General features: G+C 45.5%; 1 protein-coding gene across 2 annotated transcripts in view; it reads right to left on the bottom strand.

The window, feature by feature from the left end:
• MAP3K9 (mitogen-activated protein kinase kinase kinase 9) overlaps positions 1–5,431 on the bottom strand; it is a 74,547-nt gene extending 69,116 nt beyond the window's left edge. Inside the window, exon 1 of one of the 2 annotated variants that reach the window (XM_045564704.1) lies at positions 4,951–5,431. In XM_045564704.1, the coding sequence (XP_045420660.1) occupies positions 4,951–5,353 (403 nt within the window). In that variant the 5' untranslated portion in view covers positions 5,354–5,431. Of the gene's footprint in view, positions 1–4,253; positions 4,410–4,950 lie in introns of those variants that run through there. The other variant, XM_045564713.1, reaches the window with a different exon arrangement.
• Between the last annotated feature and the right edge of the window lie 16,991 nt (positions 5,432–22,422).

Raw genomic sequence — 22,422 nt, 5'->3', positions numbered from 1 at the left:
AAAAAATTGAATTGGACTTTTGGACTTTCTGAAACAAATATAGAGACTGATCACACTTTACTAAAAAACTAAGAAAACAAAGATATATTTCTGAACTTTTGGCAAGACCAAAAGAGGAACTGCCCACTGCTAGCTGTTCCCTCCTTACTTGGCCAGCCCCATGACGCCTCCATTCTCCACTCAGATGCTGGTGGTGCTAAAAATCTGTCCTTGCTTAATTATAGCACTTCTATCCTATATGGGGTTAATATTCATTTGTATTTCATTATGCAACTGGCAGTCTGCACAAAGGAGACTATTAGGAAAAGTTAAGTGGTCACTCTTTAGGTATACAAAAAGCAGAGTTCATCTTGACCCCAAAAGTTCCAATCATTCAAAGGTTATTGTCTCATCTAGGAGTCTTCCTGAAGAATAAGTGGTGTGGCAGATATTGCAGACTAGCAATCAGCCTCCATCCCAAAATCCCTCCAGCATGTCTTTCAGTACTACAGAGGTCCGAAAGCTAGAAACTACATTTCCCAGCCTCCTTTACAGCTAGAGTTCCGAATGCAAATTAAGTTCTGCCAATGAGATGCACAAGATTTGAAAGGCAGAAGTGAGATGACAACCGTCTTTTTGATGCTTCTCCTGGCAAGCAAGGCTGTAGAGGAGGGGGATTTTTCTACAACACTATGTCAGTGTCCAATCACTAGCTCCGTGGATGTGGAGAAGAATGTTTCATGGCCGAGTGATTGCCTAATCTCTGGGCTGCAGATACAATAGGGTGTTCTTGAAGCCAATAGCTTCAACAGCAGCTCCTGATGCTGGACATTCCCCATCAGGGAAGCAGCAGCTTGCTGGTAGGCCAGTTCTGATGTTCTGGGAGTTGTCTGTGTAGGTCCAGCTGAGAGCCCCTTCTCCCAGCCCCACCAATGACTCTGTAAGTACCTAATTTCCTGTGCTAAATCCCTTTCTTGCTTAAAATAGCTTGAGTGTTTCTGAGTCCTAAAGTGAATCCCGACTGATTACTAATTTTGCCTGATGTCATCTGTATGAATGAGAAAAATATGTCTATGTTAAAGAGAGATTAGAAACTGTCTTGGAGGCTGGCCATGGTGGCATGTGCCTTTAGTGCCGCTAGTCAGGAGGCTGAGACAGGAGGATCATTTGAGGCCAGGAGTTCAAGACCAGCCTGAGCAACAGATTGAGACCCATCTCAAAAGAAAAAAAAAAAAAAATGAAAATTAGAATAACCCTCTCAGAGAAATGTATAAGTGAAGAGTCCCCTTGGTTATGGAAGGAAGAAACAGTCGTTTTTTTTCCACCAGCTTTTACATTGATGAAAAGATGGGCGACTATTTAAAAATTTGTATTTGTTATCTTATTTCCTCAACTGAGTATTTAAATTGTTCTTAAGAGAATTAACTATTGTATTTTCTCTTGTACTCTTCCCTTTTTCTCTCTGGTCTAAAGCATAGTGGTGAACACACAGTAGGTGTTAAATATTTATTTAAATGTAGGAGTGTTTAAAAGATAGAATTCAGTGCTAGAGTGCTGAAAGGACAGCTCCTCCAGGGCATTTATTTCACAGAAGACAGAAAACCTCCGTGGGGAAGGGAAAGCAATAACGTCTCTCTGGGTGGAACATAAAATCTCAGGTTCTTGCTATTTAGTTAAAGAAATACTATGACTAGCCTCCAAGAAACATATAGAACACAACTTTCAAATAGATAAAACTCAGGAAGAGAAGAGGGAAGGGGGATTTCTTTTTCCTTCTCTACTAAGTCCTTTTGGATAGAAACTAGGAGACTAGACCTTCAGTTGCAGCACAGTATGTTCGGCTCTCCTCCCTTTCCCTGCTCCAGTCAAGACCTGGTTTTAAGTAAGAATCAGGTCGAGTTGCATTCAGCACATTTTTCAGTTTCTGTGGAAGGATATTTCCACAAATATCAGGAACAAAACCATATTCCTTGTATTTTTGGAGTCTAGATGTGATTCTTTCCCAATTGTACGCTTGGAAACTGAATGAATGTATAAGCACATTCTGGTGGATTTGGGGCAAGTGAATGGTATACATCTCACTCACTTAAAAATCTTATGTACATCTGAAAATACATCCTTCTATTTCTAGTAGATGTAGGAAAGAGAAGTATGAATTAATAATAACCTTAATGTATGCCCTGTTTGAAAACAGATACAACTCTCTTATAAGATAAACTTTTTTTAACATCTAGAATTATGTCTCCCAAGGCGATAAATTTGGAACCTACAGTTTTCATCTTTCGCTAAAATAAAGAGACAAGTGAGCCCCTGGGTTATTTATATTTGTCATCCACAGAGAGCTAAACTCTAATATATATCTACATTGGAGGAGACAAAAGCACTATATAAATGTAAGATGGTTTATAATACCACTATGACATGTTTTCTTTGTCACAAAATTTAATAATTTCCCCTTCTGTTTTGAATAAATTTTGAAACAAAATTTTCACTTCAAAAAGCAATAATATGAAACTAAAACTTAACACTATTGCTTAACTTAGTGTCTTCTGTTTACGATCCACAATGTGTCACAATGCATGCCCAGAGGGGAAGTTCAAAAGGTAACTCCGGGAAAGAGCTATCAGTGGTTCAACTTTATTCCAAGTCTCTGGAGACCAGGTTTGTCAATCACTTTTATTTTCTGAGTGATACTAACTGAACAGGTAGACAGTGCATCCAGATCAGAGATGCACCTGTCAGCATTGCCTATGTGCATCTTTATCAAAGCACTGGACTGAAATTTTATATTTACATTACCAATCTCCCTTATGTGACTTATGAGCACCTCCTTATCTTACCACTTCTTTATCCCCTGGTATTTAACACAGTACAGTATTTATCATTCATTAGGTACTCAATAATTAGTTTTTGACCAGAATTAAATTTTCTGAATTATCAAGAATTCATTCCAGTCAAGATCAGAACTTCTGGTGAGACCAAATAAAAAAACTTACCAGGCTTTCAAATGTCATACTCTTCAAGTCAATTCTTTCAAAAAGCACAAGGTACTTCCTTCTTTCTCATCATCTGGGTTCCAGATTTAGGAATCCACTCTATTCAACTTTTTGTTAACTTTTGTTACAATACAGATAAGTCCTAGCCACCTAATGAAGAAGGTGTTGCCATGCCTGGCTCTCTGCAGATAGGTTCTCTCAGCCTAAGTCATATTCACTCCTGACTGCTCTGACAGCAGGAGCACAGACATTAAAGAAACTGAGTTTCTGTTCACTAACCTCACATAGCTCTTCTACTCTGACACCAGCTATCCCTAAAAACAAAATCACAAAACTTCACCCACAAACAACCTCAAAATCAGACTTATGTTTAAAACTGCACAATGTTTTCTAACATGCCAGACTATTCATATTTCTTCCAATATATGACGAAGTTCATTTTCAATACTATTTCAAAACACTATGCCAGGACCCTTACCCTTCATCTCACCAGAACCAGCATCAAAATGATGGAGTACCTGGAAACAATCTAAAATAATGTGTTACCTCCAGGCATTATAAAGATCAAAATGCAGAAATGTGAGGTTTTAAATTGAATGAGAAGGAGGAAAAAAAGGGAACTAAAGATTTGAACATCAATTTGACAGTCAAAACACCAATAGAAAAAGAAGATCAGAAAAACAAGTTAAAGAGGTTATGATTTTGATATGAAATGCTGGTACGTAAAAACCATCTTAAAGTAACACAATTGTTCAGATGAAAATAAGTTACAGGGCCAGAAAGACAACTGTTAAAATGAAATTTTAAAAAACTAAATATTTAAAGTTGGTCCTTAGTAACGAATTTTTTAAAAAGAATCAATTAAGATACCAAGTATACAAAATAAGGCATAAACTAATAAATATATATTAACAATATCTTTTTAACATGGAAAATAGTGCAAATTCTCAAGTACAAAAAATAGTGTAAACAGCACTAGTAGATATTTACATCTTTCTTCTGAAACGACCTAGTAAAATTGATTAAGGGATCTAACGGCAATTTAACTTCTTTGAAGAAAACAAAAGAAATTTCATTACAGGGTGTGGAATAGGGGCCTCCTGGGAAACTGAGGAAAATGAGGACACTGGGAGAAAGGGCCTGGGAGGGACCCCTGGGCACGGACCCCCTGAGATTTGGCCAGTTCCAAATATAGGCAAGGATCTAGGGTGAGAAGAAAGGAGAAAATGTATTGCCTGAACAGCCAGGCGGCAAGGGACTGGGATTTCGCCAACGTACCTTGTACTCCTGATCTCTCATGGGGGAACGACATACTTTTCCCTCTTTAATCATGTGTCCATCCATCACTTGTTTCCCTCACTCCCAACACATACACCCTTCTTAGCACAACTTCTCAGATTCAGGATCCAAGAAATCAACACCTTTCAAAGGCACTTCAGCCTGGAGTTCACACGTTTCCCGGACTTCAGGATCAGCCCAGCCCAGCAGGAGACACCCCCACCTCTTTCAAAGCAATGCCTTTAAGGGGCGGAGACAGGTGATAGAAGAGGTTGGCTAGGTCCCCGATTTGAGGACTAAGGTTAGGACAGTAACCACCAAGCTTGCCAGAAATCCTTCCAGACTTGGGAGGGGGCAGGGAGGAGATGAAGGGAGTGGGAGACGGGGAGATCCTCCTGCTCCGGCTTCAGGATGTGAAAATCAGAAGCCGCTGTTGAGGCAGTCGTAGGAAGGTTAGGAAGCCCAGTCGCCCGAGGTTCCAGGCAGGGCCTGCGGCGCCTCTAGCTTACCCACTGCACCAACTAAAGCCCCTGCAGCCCCAGCGCGCGCGCACCCACCCACACCCAGGTCAGGCACCTCCCCACCGCAGCCCCCGACCCCTAACCTAACCCTGGCGAGGGCTCCCCTCCCTCCCGGCCAGCCCTAGGCCTCCCTCCTTCCCCTCCCCGCCAGGCTCCCGGCCCCGCCTTCGCCTTACACTGAATGGGCGGGTAGCAACTGGGGTCCTCGCCGCCGGGCTGGCAGCGGCTGGAGAAGGCGCTGCGCGGGGTCACGTAGTTGCTGGGGAAGATGCCCACTCGCTGGTTCAGCTGCCCGGTCCACCAGCCCTCGTCGCCGGACACCTGCGAGTCCTTGGACAGCACTTCCACCACGTCGCCCAGCCGCAGGGTCAGCTCGTCCTCTCCAGCCGCCTCGTACTCGAACACCGCCGTCCAGTAGGGCAGCTGCGCGTCGGAGCCCAGCTCTCCGGGGACCGCCGCCGCCGCCTCCTCCTCCTCTTCCTCCTCCTCCTCGGCCCCGGCGCCCGCTCCGTCCTCCCCCGGCGGGGCGGCAGCGGCGGCACTCGCCAGGCAGCCGAGAAGCGCTCTGGAGGGCTCCATGGAGCGGCCGATCCATAGGGTGCGGGGCTGCCGCCGCCCGCAGGAGCCGCCGCTGCCTATTGTTCATGCGGCTCCGCGGAGCTGGGAGGACCCCCCTCCCGCGACGGTGGCCGCAGGTAGGGCCCGGGCTGGCGGGGCTGCGAGAGGCGGCTCGCGGGGCTGGCGGGGCGTCAAGTGCGCCGAGCGCGAGCGCTCACTGCAGCATAGTGGCGCGGCGGGCCGGAGTCCCCGCCTGCCCGCTCGCACCCCCGGGGCGGCCTCGCCACCTCCGCCTCCGGTACCTGCTCGCGCAGCCGGTGCCCGCGCCGCCCGCCGGCCGCCGCTCCCCGCCCCGCCTCGCGCCGCGCCGCCCCGCCCCCAGCGCCGCCCGCCGGCCGGGGCCACCTGACGGGGGCCTGGCTCCGCCCCAGCCCCGCGGACCCGAAGGGGCGCGGCCGCCCGGCGCCCCGCCCGCCCCCCGCGCAGTCCGCCTTCCCATTGGCCGCGGCCGGCCCGTGCACAGGTTCCCCTCGCCGCGGTTGGAGCACCGGGCCAGCCACCCAGCGGCCACCCCGCGGGTCCCTCTCCGCCCACCGCCCCTCCGGCGCACCGCCCCCTTTGCGGGCTCCCTCATTCTCAAACCCAGCTCGACCCATTTCTCTCTCCCATTGGCCCGCCGCGGCTCCAGCCATTGGTCCGCGGTACCTGTCCGTTTACCCGGACAGTTCTACACCTCCTCGCAGGAGGAGGCTCGGGCCTCATTGGATGCGTCGGGAGGGAAGGGTGTCCCTGAAAGGTAAGGCCGAGCCTTCATTCTGCCTGAAAAGGCTGGAGCGGAGGCCTCTCCCTTTGTTTGCCGCGGATGGGCAGGGGCTCAACTGGGCAGCACCCGTGATCTTCATCCCAAAGGGGCTTCTGAAAGGGAGCAGAGGGGGAGCGAGCTGGGTGGCACCTCCTGGGAACGCTTTCTTCCCCAGCTCCGGGTTGCAGCTGGATTCTCCCCGCTCCAGGATCTGGCTCTGCCCCAGCCAACCCGGTGGATCAGCTTCCGCTGCCCGCTCCTCACACGCACACTCCCACCCCGAAACCGTTCACCGCCTCTGTAAGACTCGGGCTCACCGCGAGAATGTTCATTAGAAGAGCTCTGAAAACCACAGTTCTCCCCTCTGAAGACTGCACACAGCTCGCCCTTTCCTGGGTTCTGTAAGAAGAAATTCCAATGCCATCATTTTATTAGAATTTAGAAAGGGAAGGGACCACCTTATTGGTGCTTCAAACTGAGACTGGGAGCGCTGTCCTGAAATAGGCTTGGTCTCTGAAAAGACTCAACTTTTCTACAGTCCTTGAGTTTCTTTTGCCTTGTGAATTGCACTTCGGATCATGGTGACGTCTACAGAGATCAGATAAAGAAGAATCAAAACAGAATATATATACAAAACGATGCTGTAGTTCTTGAGCAACGGCCGACCTCTTCTACACGCCTTTGTTACACACTAAGAAAGAATGACATAGGTGGCCTGTCGTGTTTCTTCTGTGCTGTAATCCCATCATAGCAATGTTGACTTCCAGTAAGAAAGGTTCTCTGGTATTTCAAAACAAGCCAGTGCTGATGGATCTATCCCAATCTCTACCAAACTTTGTTATTCTTTCCCCTTCAGTAGTAGGAATAGACATGATTTATTTAGCAAGAGTTGGTGCTTTTGCTTAATTTTACTTTGGGGCTTATTATTAGACAAACTCAAGACAGATGGGGCAATTTGGAAAAATTACCAGACAGCCGCATGCCCCTGGGAAAGTGCTTAACACTGTATTGTAGTCTGCTCATCCTTAAAATGAGGGCAGTGAACTGGAAGATCTCTGTTCTCATAGCCTGCGCATTCTGTGGTTTGCACACAAATATAGATACACTGTATACCTAGGAATCCCACACATTTGAGGTCTTACAGAAGAGAGGGGAGATGGTCGGGCATCCTGGCTCATGCCTGTAATCCTAGCACTCTGGGAGGCCACAGTGGGAGGTTCACTTGAGGTCAGGAGTTTTAGACCAGCGAGACCCAGTCTCTACAAAAAATAGAAAAACTAGCTCAAGAGCAAGACCTGGTCTCTACAAAAAAATACAAAAACTAGCTACACATGGTGGTGTGTGTCTGTAGTCGCAGCTACTCAGGAGGCTGAGACAGGAGATCCCTTGAGCCCAGCAGGTGGAGGTTGCAGTGAGCTATGATGGCACCACTGCACTCTAGCCTGAGCAACCGAGCAAGACCTTGTCTTGAAAAAAAAAAAAGAGAGAGAGAGAGAGGAGAGAATGTTTTAACGTGGGGAGGGGAAGTTTTATGACCTGGGTGTAGACACACAGAGAAAAACAGAAAGAGGAAAAAATACTAGAAAGAGAAAAATGTCAGTGGTGGGTCTCTTTATGTAGTAGGATTATGAGAAAGTGGGTAATTTTTATTGTCATTTTCTTATCTGTAATTTTGTTGTTCTACTATATATAGTTTTGTGAATTCCCTCCCCTCCCTGGGAGAGGGAAAGGTGGTGGGGGGAAATCCTTGATCCCTCTCAGTGGGAAAACTCTAATTCTCTGTAAACTAAATCTTTAATACCATAGCATATGTTTAAGATCTCATGAAGAGTCATTCATCAAACATTTCAGCAAGTCACTCAGGAAGAATCTGTTGAATGCATAAGTGCTAGGAATTCAAATGAGGGGATCCTTCAGAGCAAAGTTGTCTGGAAGGGCGTCAAGGAAGAAGGTGAACCAAAACTGGCCCTGCAGGAGTAGTGGGTAAAGCAGGTAAGAGTCTGTTCAGAAAAGGAGGGAGAGGGTGGGCACAGCCACAGAGGTAGGAAAACGTGGAAAGGTGGGCCCATTTGGATGGAATAGAAGGATGAGAAAGAACTCTGAAAAGATAAGTTGAGACCACATTGTAGAGGGCTTGTAATTTCTTGATTCACACTAGTAATTATGTAATTGATTATTTGTAATTATTTAATGTCCAATGTGTTCACCATAAGGGTGGAGACCAGTCTGTCTGGTTCTCCCAGCACCTAGAGAGTGCTTAGCACATAATTGATTCTCAGTAAATATTTGCAACTGGATGGCTGACTTGAATACCAGGCTAAGAAGCCTCGGTTTTGTTTAGCAGATAAAAAGGTTTATAAATGAAAGGTTTTGAGTAGGGCTGCAAGGTGATCAAATATTTCCTTCACGGAGAACTAGAATGGATAAAGAATGGATGAGAAGATGCTTACACTGGGCATTGAAGGATGTATGCAACTTGATTAGTAGAAAATAGAAGGTATGGAAATAGAAATTAATGTAATGGGTAGCAATAATAAAAATCCCAACCAGAGAAGAGGGGAGAGTGCAAAAAGGGAGTGATGGGAAATAAAATTGACCAAATGAAAGGATGGACGATTGTAAAAGACTTTGAAAGCCATGTAGAATTACCAAGATTTTGCCACTATTAGGTTTTGAGCAGGGTGTTGACAAATGTCACCCAAAAGGGGGGACATTTTCTCTACCACACTGAAAAGTATAGCATACAGCAGGGAGAAAATAACAGCAATCAGTAATGCAAGTTGGCATTAGACTTAAATCAACAGATCATAGTTTATCCTCGCACTGCCCTTTAAAAACCATGTCACTTTGGGCAAGATACCTGTTTGAACCTCAGTTTCCTCATTTTTAAAGAGGCGTAATGATAAAACCTGATTTTTAATGGATGTTTATAGGGTTACATGAGGCAAGACATACAAAAGCTCTTAGCACGCTGCTCACACCCAGTAAATATTCAACATGTTTATTTCCTTCTTTCATTTGCCCATTACTCTCAGAAACACCCTTTAATTGCACCCTAGAAAATGGTAGAGGCCTCTTGATTGGAAGTTGGATCTAGGGTTTTTCCCTTAAAAAAGAGAGAGACGAGAGAGAGAGAAAAGCAAGAAAGGAAAAAGGAACAAAAAGGAGAGGAAAAGGGGGGAAAAAGGAAGGTAGAAAGAAAGGAAGGAAGATAGAGAGGGAGGGAAAAGAAGGAGGAAGAAAAAGAAAGAAAGAGAAACAGAAAAACAGGGAGGGGAGGGAAGGAAGTAAAGAAAGAAAAGGTAAAGTATCATAGATTAATGAAGAGCTGGGGTCTTAGGCCCTGACTGAATTTGAATCTATGCTTACTGTGTGCTCTAGACCCTCATCCACAAATTAGGGGTAATAATATCTATCTCCCTGGCCTCCTGGAATGACTAAATGACACAATGTTGTAATGTGCTTAGCACAGAATCTAGCATGTGGTTACTGTTATTATTATTTGAGCCTAAAATATGACTTAGTAAATGAATGTCAACCTCTCCTTGGTTCTTTTAGGAAATATTTCAAATTAGTATTTTGATGCTAAAATTCCTCAAGCAGCTGTTGACCTTTTCTAAAGGAGCCAGCCCGCCCCCTCACCTGTCCTGTTACATGCTTTCAGTAAAGGAGCCCAAGTTCCTGATTCATAAACTCCATTTGCATTAAATGTGATTTTAAGCAACTGGTTGGGAAAGGTGTGTGCTGGAGCTGAGGGAACTGAAGCTTTGGAGTCAAACAGACGAGTTCAGGTTCCTGATCAACTAGTCACGACTCTGGATGAGGCACTTGGCCTCTCTGAACCTCCGTTTCATCATTGGTAAAATGAGATTGTGTAAAATGAGGTTGTTTCGAGGGTCAGATGAAGTGAGGGTCCTTCTGGCAGTGCCTAATATTAAATACATAATAGGTGCTTAATATATTAATTGTAAATGTTGTCATTGCAATGGATAGCATTTTAATTTGTGTCTTCTGTGAGTTCATTCAGCTTGAAACATCAAAATGGTAAGAAATCTTCCCTCCTTTCTTCTTCTCCCTTCTATCTCCTTTGAAAACCTCAGTTGAGAAAAGGAATAGGTTATGGGGGGCTGATTAGAATATCACATCTCTAGAGCTATTTGCATTTTAACATGACCAGAGCCTTTAATTAAGGAGTGAAGGTCAAATAGAAGGTCTGCTTCATCCAGCCTGGTCACAGAGTGAGCCCATGGGACAGCTCTCTGTGAAGTTACACTGCTTATGACCATGTTGGGTCTGCAAGGACTACATTTCAGCCTTTCAGCCAAGGGCCCCAAATAGGTCCAGTCAAAAGAAGAGTGATTCCATTAATGATAAAATTATCCCTACAATTGGGGTTTTGGGGGTTTTTGAACAACATGTAATGATTGTAAAAATGATCATATAAAGAGAAAAAAAAAGGAAATCTATCCGTTATACTTTTAAAATGATTTTTGAATAAATTTGAAAAATTAAGAGAAAAACTAGATATATAATATATTCCTAATTTTATGAAAAATGCATTAATATCATTGAAAGAAATATGTCAAAATGTGGACAGCAATTATCTTCAATCCAGACGATGGGATTAGGAGTGATTTTTTTTTGTTTTTCCTATATTATGTAGTTTTTTCTATGACTAAAATGTACTGATTTTTCTAATTAGAAAAATATGTGAGCCACAGAAAGACAAATATCACGTGTTCTCACTTACATGTAGAATCTAAAAAAGTTGCACTCATAGAAACAAAGTAAAATAGTGGTTACCAGTTAGAAAAAAAGGAATAAGTTCAAGAGATCTATTGTACATCACGGTGAATATAGTTTATCACAATATATTTCATACTTTAAAATTACTGAGAGTAGATTTTAAGTGTTCTCACCACAAAAAAAAAAATATATGTGAGGCAAAGCATATGTTAATTAGCTTGATTTCACCATTCCACGATGTATACGTATGTCAAAACATCATGTAGTACACCATAAATATATACGCTTTTCATTTGTCAATTAAAAAAATAAAAAGCCACCAAAAAAGTATGTTATTAGTAATGACGATTATAAAAAGATTGTAATGATGTAGAAATGTGAACAATATAATGATAAATGAAAAAGCAGTGAAAAAAATCCTTGATACAATATGATCACAAATGCGGTGGGGGGGACAGTATCAAAAGCATAAGAGGTATTTCTTAGTTAAGTGATAGAGCACGGGTAATTTCTATTGCCTTCATTTTACTTTATTTACCATATAGCTAAAATAATCATGTAATACTTTTGTAATTGGAATAAAGAACTACAAAAGCACTTTTATTTTTTGTAATAATGATACAAATTTCAAACTGAAAGCATTATTGTTAGTTGGAAAGATGGTAGAGGAGAGAAAACTCAGAACCTGAGGATGACACTAATAGTAACAATAATGATAATAGCTGCTAATAATTAATAATGATAAGTCTTTTTTACTTATCAGAGGCTTTCACGGCTCTTCCAAGCAAACAAAAAGGTTCTGGAATCCAAGCAGCCCATTTGTTCCCTATCCCGCCTACCGCACGGAGGGAACGTTCTCGGTTATTTGCAGGCAGATGTGTGGACGGATTAAGCTGTGGCCTCACTCACCTGACACTGACACAGGCTTCTTCCTGTGACTCTTCCGCTTTTCAAACCTGGGCTTTTAATTCATGTTGCTAACAAAGACTGAGCTCAAACTTCAGCTCACTGTTTTGGTTTTGAGATGTACACCTTCTTATCTGAAACAATATCAATTTAAAGATTTTTGTTATTTGTTCAACAAACCAATAAGATCTGAGGATTGAGCAACCATCACAGTTGTGTGTGAACAACATATTTATTGCCCAGCAACCCGGGGCTGTTTATGGACTCGGAACAGCAATACCCTCCTAGAGTCAGTGGTGGGCAACCCCGCCACCGTGTGGTACTAAGAAGTATGACACCTTTTTTCTTTTTTTAATTACTTATTTTCTAGTTTACTTTTTAAGAGCTGGAAGTAACCTGAGCGGTCACTGGGTGGAGCCCTTTCAATTTATGGGTGTGGAAACTAAGACCTAAGTAAGATTACTGGGACTTGAACCCACATTTTCAGACCCTTTCTCGCTCCACAGCTGCTCCCAGCTTTTTGAGTTAATGCAGGGATGTCTGCACACTAGTGCAAACTGCTATCTAGTGCAAACACTCAATTTCACATCCAAGGAAACTGAAGCCTAGCAAGGATAAATGACTTGCTAAAGGGTCCACAGCTAATTTGGGGTTCCTCATTTTTTATGCTACTCAATCAGTTATTCACACGTCTGCTCTGTGTCAGGCACTGCTCAAGGCACTAGAGGCAAAGTAGTGAACAAAATAGATAAAAATCCCCTCATTATAGTTCATGTTCTAATAGGAAGGCAGAGAAACAGGATAAGTAATAAAATACATAATATATTAGAGAGGTATAAATGCAAAGAAGAAAAAAATGGAGAAGGGGGCTATGAAATGTTAGAAGGGGTTACATTTCAAAGGGGCCAAAGAAGGCCTCCTTGACAAGGTGACTTTTGAATAAAGACCTGAAAGAATTGAGGAAAAGGGGTAAGAGAAAGAGAAGAAACGAAGATGACACCAAGGTTTTTGGTTACAGCAACTGGTAGCCTAGCAGTGCCATTAGTGGAGATTGGGGGAGAAGCTGGTTTGGGAGAGAATCTCAGGAGTTTAATGTTAGACATGCTAAGTTTTATACTCAAGAGATGTCAGGTAGACAGTTGATTATAAGGTCTGGAGCTCAGCCAAGAACTGTTAAGTAGTAACAGTCTAGTCGTTGAAAACCTCAACCCCATAAAATGACTAAGGGTACAATCATGATTAGAAAATATTCAGACTGAAAGGATAAGATACTTTCTATTTTAGCATACAGGTTTTCAGATTTCTGTCCAAAGAAACCTTCTTGAATGACTCTGCCTCACCTAGTTGAAGGTTGTTAATCTCTTGCTCACAGACATGAGACAGAAGTCTCCTGGCGCTGGTTTTAGGATGTGTGCCTGTTCTCTGGGTTACTGGGATGGAGCCCTGTGAAGTCAGTGGGAGCCCTAGAGGGCAGCCTGTTGGGCCAGTGGAATATCAGGAAAGTTCTCTCATGCTTCGTGTCTTACTAAAGGTGAAGGAGATTCCAATCTGAAGACTTCCCTTCTTTGCTTCCTTGGGTTTTGTTGATGCACAGTGCAATTGCTTGCGGCTGCATGATCTGTCTCTATGATTTTATCACCTGCCCTTACCCCCACCCAAAGCTCTGTACAGGATGGAATTGACATTGTTTTGCACCAGCACTCTGTCTCTTCAGGACAAGGGCAAGAGATGGCAGAGTGACTGACACCTTATTGAGTACCAGACAGTAGGTTAGGTGCTGAACACATACCTTCAATTAGTATATAAAGACGAAGCCACCAACCTACTAACTGTACCACTCATTACAGTAACAACCAACACTGAAATAGTATTTTAGAGTTCAGAAGGCACTTTTACAGACAGGTGCTGTTGTACTGATGTGGACACTCTAGAACCAGACTGTCTGGGTTTGAATCCCAGTTCTCCGATGACTTGCTATGTGGTCTAGGACAATTTACTTAACCTCTCTGTTAACCTCAGTTTCTTCAAGTGCAAAATGGGGATTAGAAAATCATAACTAGCTGAGTACCGTAGCTCACACCTGTAATCCTAGCACATTGGGAAGCTGAGGTAGAAGGATGGCTTGAGGCCAGAAGTTTGAGACCAGCCTGAGCAACATAGCAAGACCCTGTCTCAACAAAAAATAGAAAAATTAGCTGGGGATGGTGGCTGACGACTGTAGTCCCAGCTACTTGGGAGGCTGAGGCAGGAGGATCACTTGAGCCCAGGATTTGGAGGCTTCAGTGATCTGTGATTGCACCACTGCACTCTAGCACAGGCAACAGACTAGAACCCTGTCTCAAAAAAAGGAAGGAAGGAAGGAATGAAGAAACGAAGGAAAAGAAAAGAAAGGAAGACAAAGAAAAAAAATCATACCTACCTCCTAAAGTGGTTTTAGGGATTAAGTGAGGTAATACGTTAGCAGCACTAGGAACACTGCCTGGAACATAGTGAGCCTTCATTAAAGGCAGAAGTGATTGCATCACCTCTCTGGGCCCTCAAAAAGTCCTATAAGGTAAAACTTATTCTTTTTAACCGATTTTACTAATAAAGAAACTGAGGCTCAGAGAGGTTATTCAACGTGGCTAGGATGGTAGTAAGTAGCAGAAGCACAACCAATCCGGGACACCTGCTTCTGGCTCCAAAGCTTTCCCCACTTAGGATCCATTTCCTCGGAGAATACTGGTTTTGCGTTCAAGGAGCCAGACTTTCTCACGAGGTCTCCTGGAATCCACTGGCTTTGTCTTTGTGAAATGACACGCTGGGACAGGAGGGAATAACAGCAGAAATAACTAACCTTCTTTGGGCACACCAGTCAGGGTGCCAGGCCCGTGCCAAGGGCTTCACATGCCTTTCCCGTTAAATCTGCACCAAAACCCTACGTGTTGGGTACTTTTAATAACTCCTTTGCATAAAGACTGGGGCGCTGAGCATGAAGTAACAGGAGTGGTATGTGTTGGAGCCAGAATCCAGGCTCAGCTTTCTCCAATCAGGGTCCCCCCGTTTAGTTTACGCACAGGAAGACTTCCACCAGGAGCACCTTGGCCTCGTGCAAAATTCACGGTACGGATGGGGGAGGCAGATCGCCTGACGCCCTGCACTACCCTGGCCAACCGGGAGGGGCCCAGTGGGGCCACCTGGGGAAGGCCGCCCCTTCCCTCATTCCCTCCGGAACTCAGAGGCTGGGCGGCTCCGGGTCCCCCGCTCCACACTCCTGCCTTGGAGAATCCCCAGGGCGGAGGTTCTGTCCCAGCGTCCCAGCTGCAGAGGAAGCCAGGTCTGAGGAGCTCCCCACGCTCGGATCAGCGGTGCCACACGGCCACACCTGCGCCCTCGCCCTCCGCGCCACCTTCCGGCGGCAGGGTTGGAAGCCTGCTTTTATTCATTGTCTCCCCCCTCCCCACCCCGCCACCACCACCCCCCCCACACACTCCCACAGAGTCTCACTCTGTAGCCCGGGTTAGAGTGCAGTGGCATCTTCATAGCTCACAGGAACCTCAAACTCCTGGGCTCAAGTGATCCTCCTGCCTCAGCCTCCCAAGTGGCTGGGACTACAGGTGTGTGCCACTGCACCCAGCTAATTTTTTCTACTTTTGGTAGAGACGGGGTCTCGCTCTTCCTCAGGCTGGTCTGGAACTCCTGAGCTCAAGCGATCCTCCTGCCTGTGCCTCCCAGAATGCTAGGATTACAGGCTGAGCCACCACACCGCTCTATTCATGGCCTCTTGACATTTAAATCTCCGTGCTCCACTTCTGCGCCTCCGGAATGTAGTAAGTAGTTTCTCACAGTTAAATGGAACAATTTCCCTATTCAGACATGAGGCTGGACGTGGGAGGGAGAATACAAAACCTCTGAGAAGGTCGCTGAACTTAGGTTTAGACATGAACAACCTGGTATCTCTCTCTCTCTCTCATACACACACACAGACACATTCTCTCTCCCTCCCCCCGTCCCTCCCTCCCTCCCTCCCTCCCTTCCTCCCTCCCTCCCTTCCTCCCTCCCTTCCTCCCTCCTTCCCTTCCTTCCTTCCTTCCTTCCTTCCTTCCTTCCTTCCTTCCTTCCTTCCTTCCTTCCTTCCTTCCTTCCTTCCAAGGGAGTAGTGCACTCAGTTTTGCTGCACCCCAGGAACAGAATTGCCACACACAGTTGAGCAGGCTCCAGAGATCTTGCTACTACTACCTAAGGCTGCATGCCTGCTAAACTGGGTGAGCTGGGTTTGGGATGCTCACTTTGCACACTTCAGGTGTCTTTTGTGGGGGCTTGGATGTGGCTAAGTGTGACTGTTCTGACCTTAATTTAAGCCACCTGTTGTCAATGTCCTAGTGCCTCTTTATCCCACAGTCGGCACACTTGCCTGCTGCCCCCTGTTACTTCACCAGGGATCCTCTGTTCCTGGCGCCTGCCACGGATCTCATGGGCAGGCTGGGCAATCCGTGCCGATCGTGGGCTGCAGCTGGGTGGGTCTGCCTGTAGGGTCCCCTTCCTCTCCACCCTGCATTGCCCCCTCGCTTGCCCACTCCCCTGTCCCTCCTGTCACTTCACCTCTCTGTGTTCATCCTCTCAGGGTTGTGTGAGGGCTAAATGACAAAATGTAAGTGGTATATCTTTATATATGTATCATCACCTCTCCCCATTCAAAGTAGGACAGACAACATTGTGCCAGGCAAAGATGAAGAAGGCAAAGTCCCTTTCCTCAAAGACTGACAGCCAAGGGAGGGGAGGGCAGGGAGGGATCTAAGTGGGGGTCAGTCCTATGGGAGCCCAGGGAGGAAGCTTCCCCTGTGTCTTCAGGGTAATCAGGAAAGGGTCCCCAGGTTGCGGAAGTTCAGAGCTAGATCATAAAGGTAGGAGATCACCGGGCAGATGAAGCGTTTGTAGCAAGTGGTGGAATTATGACAGGGTGACTATGAGGAGATGGGATTATGAAAGCGCTGAGGGTGATGGCCCTACGGTCAGACCTTGTTGGACTCTTTATGTTCACACTGCAGAGGCCACACTTGGCAGGCTGATTTCAGAGGCACCAACCAAGAAGCCTCTTTGAAATCATAGGCTCTCAAGATTCCTCTTCCCTGGCTTGCTGGTAGCGTGGGTTCCACCTCTGTTTCTTCAGAGCCAGAAAGAGACCTTGAGTACGCCCTGGCGTGGTCCTCTGCACCACAGTAGCTGGATTGGCAGCCCCGTGTTGCCCACTGTGGCCAGGGAAGCTGCAGCTGGTCCCTGGACAGAGCACCCAGGGCTGCTTCTCCTAGAGTTCTCCTTGTTCTCCTCTGTCAAGATGCTTCTTTTCTTTGGTTCCTTTTAAGTTTCAAATCCCCATTTCAAGGAACACTTGAGATATTATTTATTTATACTTCACGTCTTAAGTCCTTTCCTGGCAGCAAGTTATCATATAAAAAGGAAAGAAGCTCACCAGGTATTGGTGGCTCGTGCCTGTAATCCCAGCTTCATGGGAGGCAGAGGCAGGGTGATCCCTTGAGTCCAGGAGTTTGAGACCAGCCTGGGCAACATGGCAAAACCTGTCTCTGAAAAAAAAGAAAGAACAAAGGAAAGAAGCTGAGGCAGGGAGGAAACAAACAGAATGGGTACAGGTGGGAGTGGGGCGCTGGAGACTCCACAGACAAGAAGAGAAGCCTCCTTGACTGTTAGTGGATTCAGCGGCAGAACTGGATGATCCAGCCCAATTCCAAGACCATAAACTCCAGCTGGCAGGTGTCCCCGACTGCCTCCTGCCATGCAGTGGGAAGATTCCTGCAAAGGCAGGATCTACCGCAACTTCTTTCTCCTTTCTCTCCCATCAGGCTCAAACATCAGGCAGCTAAGACAGCTGAGTCGACTCCTGAGAAAAGTCAGGTCTTAATAACCTGCCTTCCTCCTCTGGCAAGGACCCTTCTTGGAGAGCTGAGATTGTTTTCCTGGAGGCCACCAGACTGCAGGCTTCTAACGTGGGAGCCTGGGCTCTATGCCTTAAAGCATGAACTTTCCGAGTTGTTGGAGACCTCCCCTTTCAGCTGAGAGCCTAGCATCAGCCACCCTATAACTGGGGCTCCAAAGGCCTGTGTGTGTGGTTAAGAATCATTCACAGGCCGGGCGCGGTGGCTCACACCTGTAATCCTAGCACTCTGGGAGGCCGAGACGGGTGGATTGTTTGAGCTCAGGAGTTCGAGACCAGCCTGAGCAAGAGCGAGACCCTGTCTCTACTAAAAATAGAAAGAAATGATCTGGCCAACTGAAAATATATAGAAAAATTAGTCGGGCATGGTGGCGCATGCCTGTAGTCCCAGCTACTCAGGAGGCTGAGGCAGGAGGATCGCTTGAGCCCAGGAGTTTGAGGTTGCTCTGAGCTAGGCTGAAGCCACGGCACTCTAGCCCGGGCAACAGAGTGAGACTGTCTCAAAAAAAAAAAAAAAAAAAGAACCATCTACAGGATACACGGAGGAAAGGACTGGGTTGCAACTCATCAGGTTCTTGTCCCTCTGGTTGTGTGTCCTGAAGTGAACTATGAGCACTGTGGACCTAAGTTTTCTCATCTAGAAAACAGGAGTTCAGTTTAAGAAATATCAACTAAATGCCCACCATGTACAGAGCCCAGAGCATAGATAAAATATAACAGTCTCTGCCCTTCTGTAAAGCCAAACAGAAGAGATAGGAATTAAAAAATATCTATAGACCCCATAGCAGAGTGAAGTAGAGTAGACATGGAAGTAAGAATATTAATACCTGCTTTGCCTACTTCATAGGGTTGTGCCAAGAATCAAATGAGATCATGGATATCAAGTGTTCTTAAAGTACTATGCAAATCCAAGCAAATAGTATGTTATTATTTGGCTTCTGTGGGAGATACCAATTGGGTTTTCTGCCCAAATCTCCCTATTTTTCCCAAGAACTGCTCCTATAGCCAAATCCTTATGATAACAGTGGTGTCCCCCTCCCCAGGTGCCATTTTGGCCATTTTGGTTGACTGAGCCAGTGCAGACCCCTATAGTCCCTGCTCTGGATTTGGAACGGGAAGGAGGGTAACTCAGTCTCAGTTACTCTGGACTCTTGAGTAGACGGGACACAAATCCTGGAGGCATAGAAAGCATAGAGAGCTGTTTTCTGACAAGGTGGGCTGGAAATTAAAGAATGTCAAACTACAGTAGGAGGAAGAATGCAGAGATTCAGAAAGGAATGGAAGCAAGAGGCAGAAGCTCCCTGGCATTCAGGCCCCGGTTCATGTCTGTCCCCGCCTGCCAAAAACAGTACCCCAACAAGGGCCATCTTTTGCTAAAGGTAGCTCAAGTGGGCTTCAATCATCATTAAACAATTGCTAAACTAATTCCGCTCAGGCTAATGTAGAGCAGAAGTCCTGCCTTAACCCATGTAAGAGCTGTGTCACTCATTCAGTCAGTCAGTCAGTGAATATCACTGAATGCCAACCATTTACAAGGTAAGGAAGGAGACGGAAAAGGAGGAGAAAAGTTGGCTACAACCTTTATGCTATAAACCAGCCACTGGATGTCAGCCTTCTCTCAAAGCTCCTGAGATCACCTAGTTGTGCCCTGGAAGCACCTTGTTGGCATCTGATGTAGCTGTTGCTTGCAGCTCTCCCTGAGAAGTTCTAGAGGCTTGGACACTGGTGTTTTCTCATCAGCCCTTTCCTTCTGGTAGCAGCCACTAAGCCCCACACCCACCATACACACTTTTAGGGATCTGCCTCATTTCAACCCATGTTCTTCTGGTGAGGCTATTAATCACAGGACCACTCCCCTGACCACAGGGTGGACATAGGTCCTCAGCTGGGCCACCAGAATCTCTTTTTGGGGAATTTGAATTTTTTTTAATTTTTTTATTTTATATGATGTTGAGACAGTCTCCCTCTGTTGCCCGGGCTAGAGTGCAGTGGGGTCACTGTAGCTCACAGCAACCTCCAACTCCTGGGCTCAAGTGATCCTCCTGCCTCAGCCTCCTAGGTAGCTGGGACTACAGGTGCACACTGCAACACTCGGCTGAGTTTTTTTTTTTTTTTTCTTTCTTTCTTTCCTTTTGGTAGAGATGAGAGTCTTACTCTTCCTCAGGCTGGTCTGGAACTCCTGACCTCAGGTGATCCTCCCGCCTCAGCCTCCAGAGTGCTAGGATTATAGGTGTGAGCCACTGTGCCCAGGTTGGCAATTCTGAATTTTGAGCTGGGACATGAATACAGAGGGTACTTGGAGCTGGGCCATCCCACAGCAGCACCACACAGAAAAGCTCCCCAGGTGCCCTGCTGAGGTCAGGGCAGCCTGGTCCCTGGACTCAGTTGTTCTTTTAAATCTGTTGACGCCCAGATTTCCATCACTTGAAAAATAAATATTTTTTGAACTAAATTAGCCAATCACGTATTTGTAAACAAAGAATTCTGACACCTCTACTCTCTGCTTTTCAGATACAAGCTCATGGGTGAGTGAAGACAAAGAAGGAAAAGGTAGAAGAGGAAAGTTGCATCGTGTCCCCTGCCCAAGCCTGCAGCCCCAGCCTCCCTCTTATTTTAGGATCCTTTAAAGAATCTATATTTACCATCAGGTTTTTATTTATGGAAATCTACACAAGGCATTTGGCTAAAGGCTGAAGCTTATTTCAGGAAAGCAAGTCTGTTGTTTCAACAAAGCCCCTGTTAGCTCCCTCTGCACCTGTTCTCTCTTCTGCCAACCTACCTTGTTCATTTCCAAAGCAAAAAATAAATAAATCAGGACTCAGATTCTAAAGTAGGACACAATTGCCAATTAAAGAACCAGGCCTGTGCTTTTTGGTATAAATTTTCTTAATGAACATTATGTATTGTTTCTAGTCAACACAGATCCGTCATGAAAATGTATTCATAGAAGTTGCCTCCCAAAGTAAATCTCATGGAATCCCAAATAATAGCCCAGTTAACACAGAGCTAACCAATACCAGATCTAGGACCAGAACTCAGGTCTTATTACTGCTAGATCAGAGTTCTTCCCTCTATTCCAAGCCTCCTTTCACATTACAATTTGCTTTCTTTAAATATAATAATTTTATTTATCTATATATATATAAATATTTCTTTAAACAATAAATATTTGACAAAAAATCTGGATAGAGGAACCTTAAAGTATTTGCTTCCACTACTATTCAAGATCTAGAAATTATGCAGATTATATGTCAGTGGGAATATAGAATCCAAATAACACAACTTAATGCACATCCAAATATTAACTAAATATAATGTAGACAAAGTATGTTACCTGGTACTCAGTGGTTGTTTTTTTAAACTCCCCAAAGTGACTCAATTATATGGTAGAATTGGAACGAATGAGAGGAAAGGACAAGGAATTTGATTTGGTCAAGACATGTTTAAAGGGCCTTCTCAGAGGTAGTGAGCTCCCCATCACAAGAGGACAAGCAAAGGTTGGACAGAGAACCATTTGGCAGGAGTACTAAAGAACAACAGTTCTCCAACTCTCAGGAGCACCAAAATCACCCCTAAGAGCTTATTAAAACAGAGATTGCTGCACCCCAGAATTTCTAATTTAGGGGGTCTGAAGTAGGGTGTGAGATTTAGCATTTCTAACTGGTGACCAGGTAATTCTAATGCTGTTGGTCTAGGACCACACTTTGAGAACCACTACAGTAGGAGGAATTAAAAGTAACTGGGTTGGGCATGGTGGCTCACACCTGTGATCCTAGTACTTTGTGAGGCCGAGGCAGGAGGATCACTTGAGGTCAGGAGTTCGAGACCAGCCTGAGCAACATAACAAGACCCCATCTCTAGTAAAAATAGAAAAATCAGCCAGGCATTGTGGCACATGTCTGTAGTCCCAGCTATTCAGGAGGCTGAGGCAGGAGGATCACTTGAGCCCAGGAGTTCTAGGTTGCATTGAGCTGTGATCATACCACTGCACTGTAGCCTGGGTGACAGGACAAGACCCTGTCTCAAAATATATATGTGTGTGTGTGTGTATATATATATATATGTATACACACACACACACACACACAAACACATATCTGCTAGGAGCCACCTCACTCCAGCTAAGGTATACAAAGGAAGGTCACATTTCTTTTCAATGTCCTGTCAAACAGTTTGAGTCCAGTTTCACCATGTGAGACTGGGCTTCGTTCCTGTTTGGGGGCTACCTCGGGTCATAGTCCTCAATCCTCCACAAGCTTGCCCACGTTCACCTTGCAGCTAGGACAAACAGCAGCTTTGTTTAGGCCAAAGGGAACCTAAACTGGATGAAGGACACCTAAATCCGGCTGCTGATTCTTTAGGGTGGGCTGCCAGAGAAGTGGTGTTGCAGCTCACACCCGGGACGCAATGCCCTCTGACGACATCGCCACGGGCGGTAAAGCGTGCTGTGGACGGCAGTCATGGCGAAGTGCCAGTCTTCACTCACTCCAGGTGCCTCCTGGAGGGAAAGCCGGAGAATCTGCCCTTGCTGCCCGTGGGGCCAGAGCTGAAGAAAGAACACTGGCACAGCCCTACACCATCCCTGCCCACACCCGTGAAAGCACATAGCCAGCATTTATCAACCTTTCACTCTATACCTACAACTGTTCTCAGCAAGTTATAAATATATCTCATTTGATTTTTGCAACCACTCCATAAGGTTAGTAC

Source organism: Lemur catta, chromosome 1 (genome assembly GCF_020740605.2).
Source record: "Lemur catta isolate mLemCat1 chromosome 1, mLemCat1.pri, whole genome shotgun sequence".
Lineage (NCBI taxonomy): Eukaryota > Metazoa > Chordata > Mammalia > Primates > Lemuridae > Lemur > Lemur catta.
Note: the sequence above shows the minus strand (reverse complement) of the source record. Positions and strands in the feature narration are given on the sequence as shown.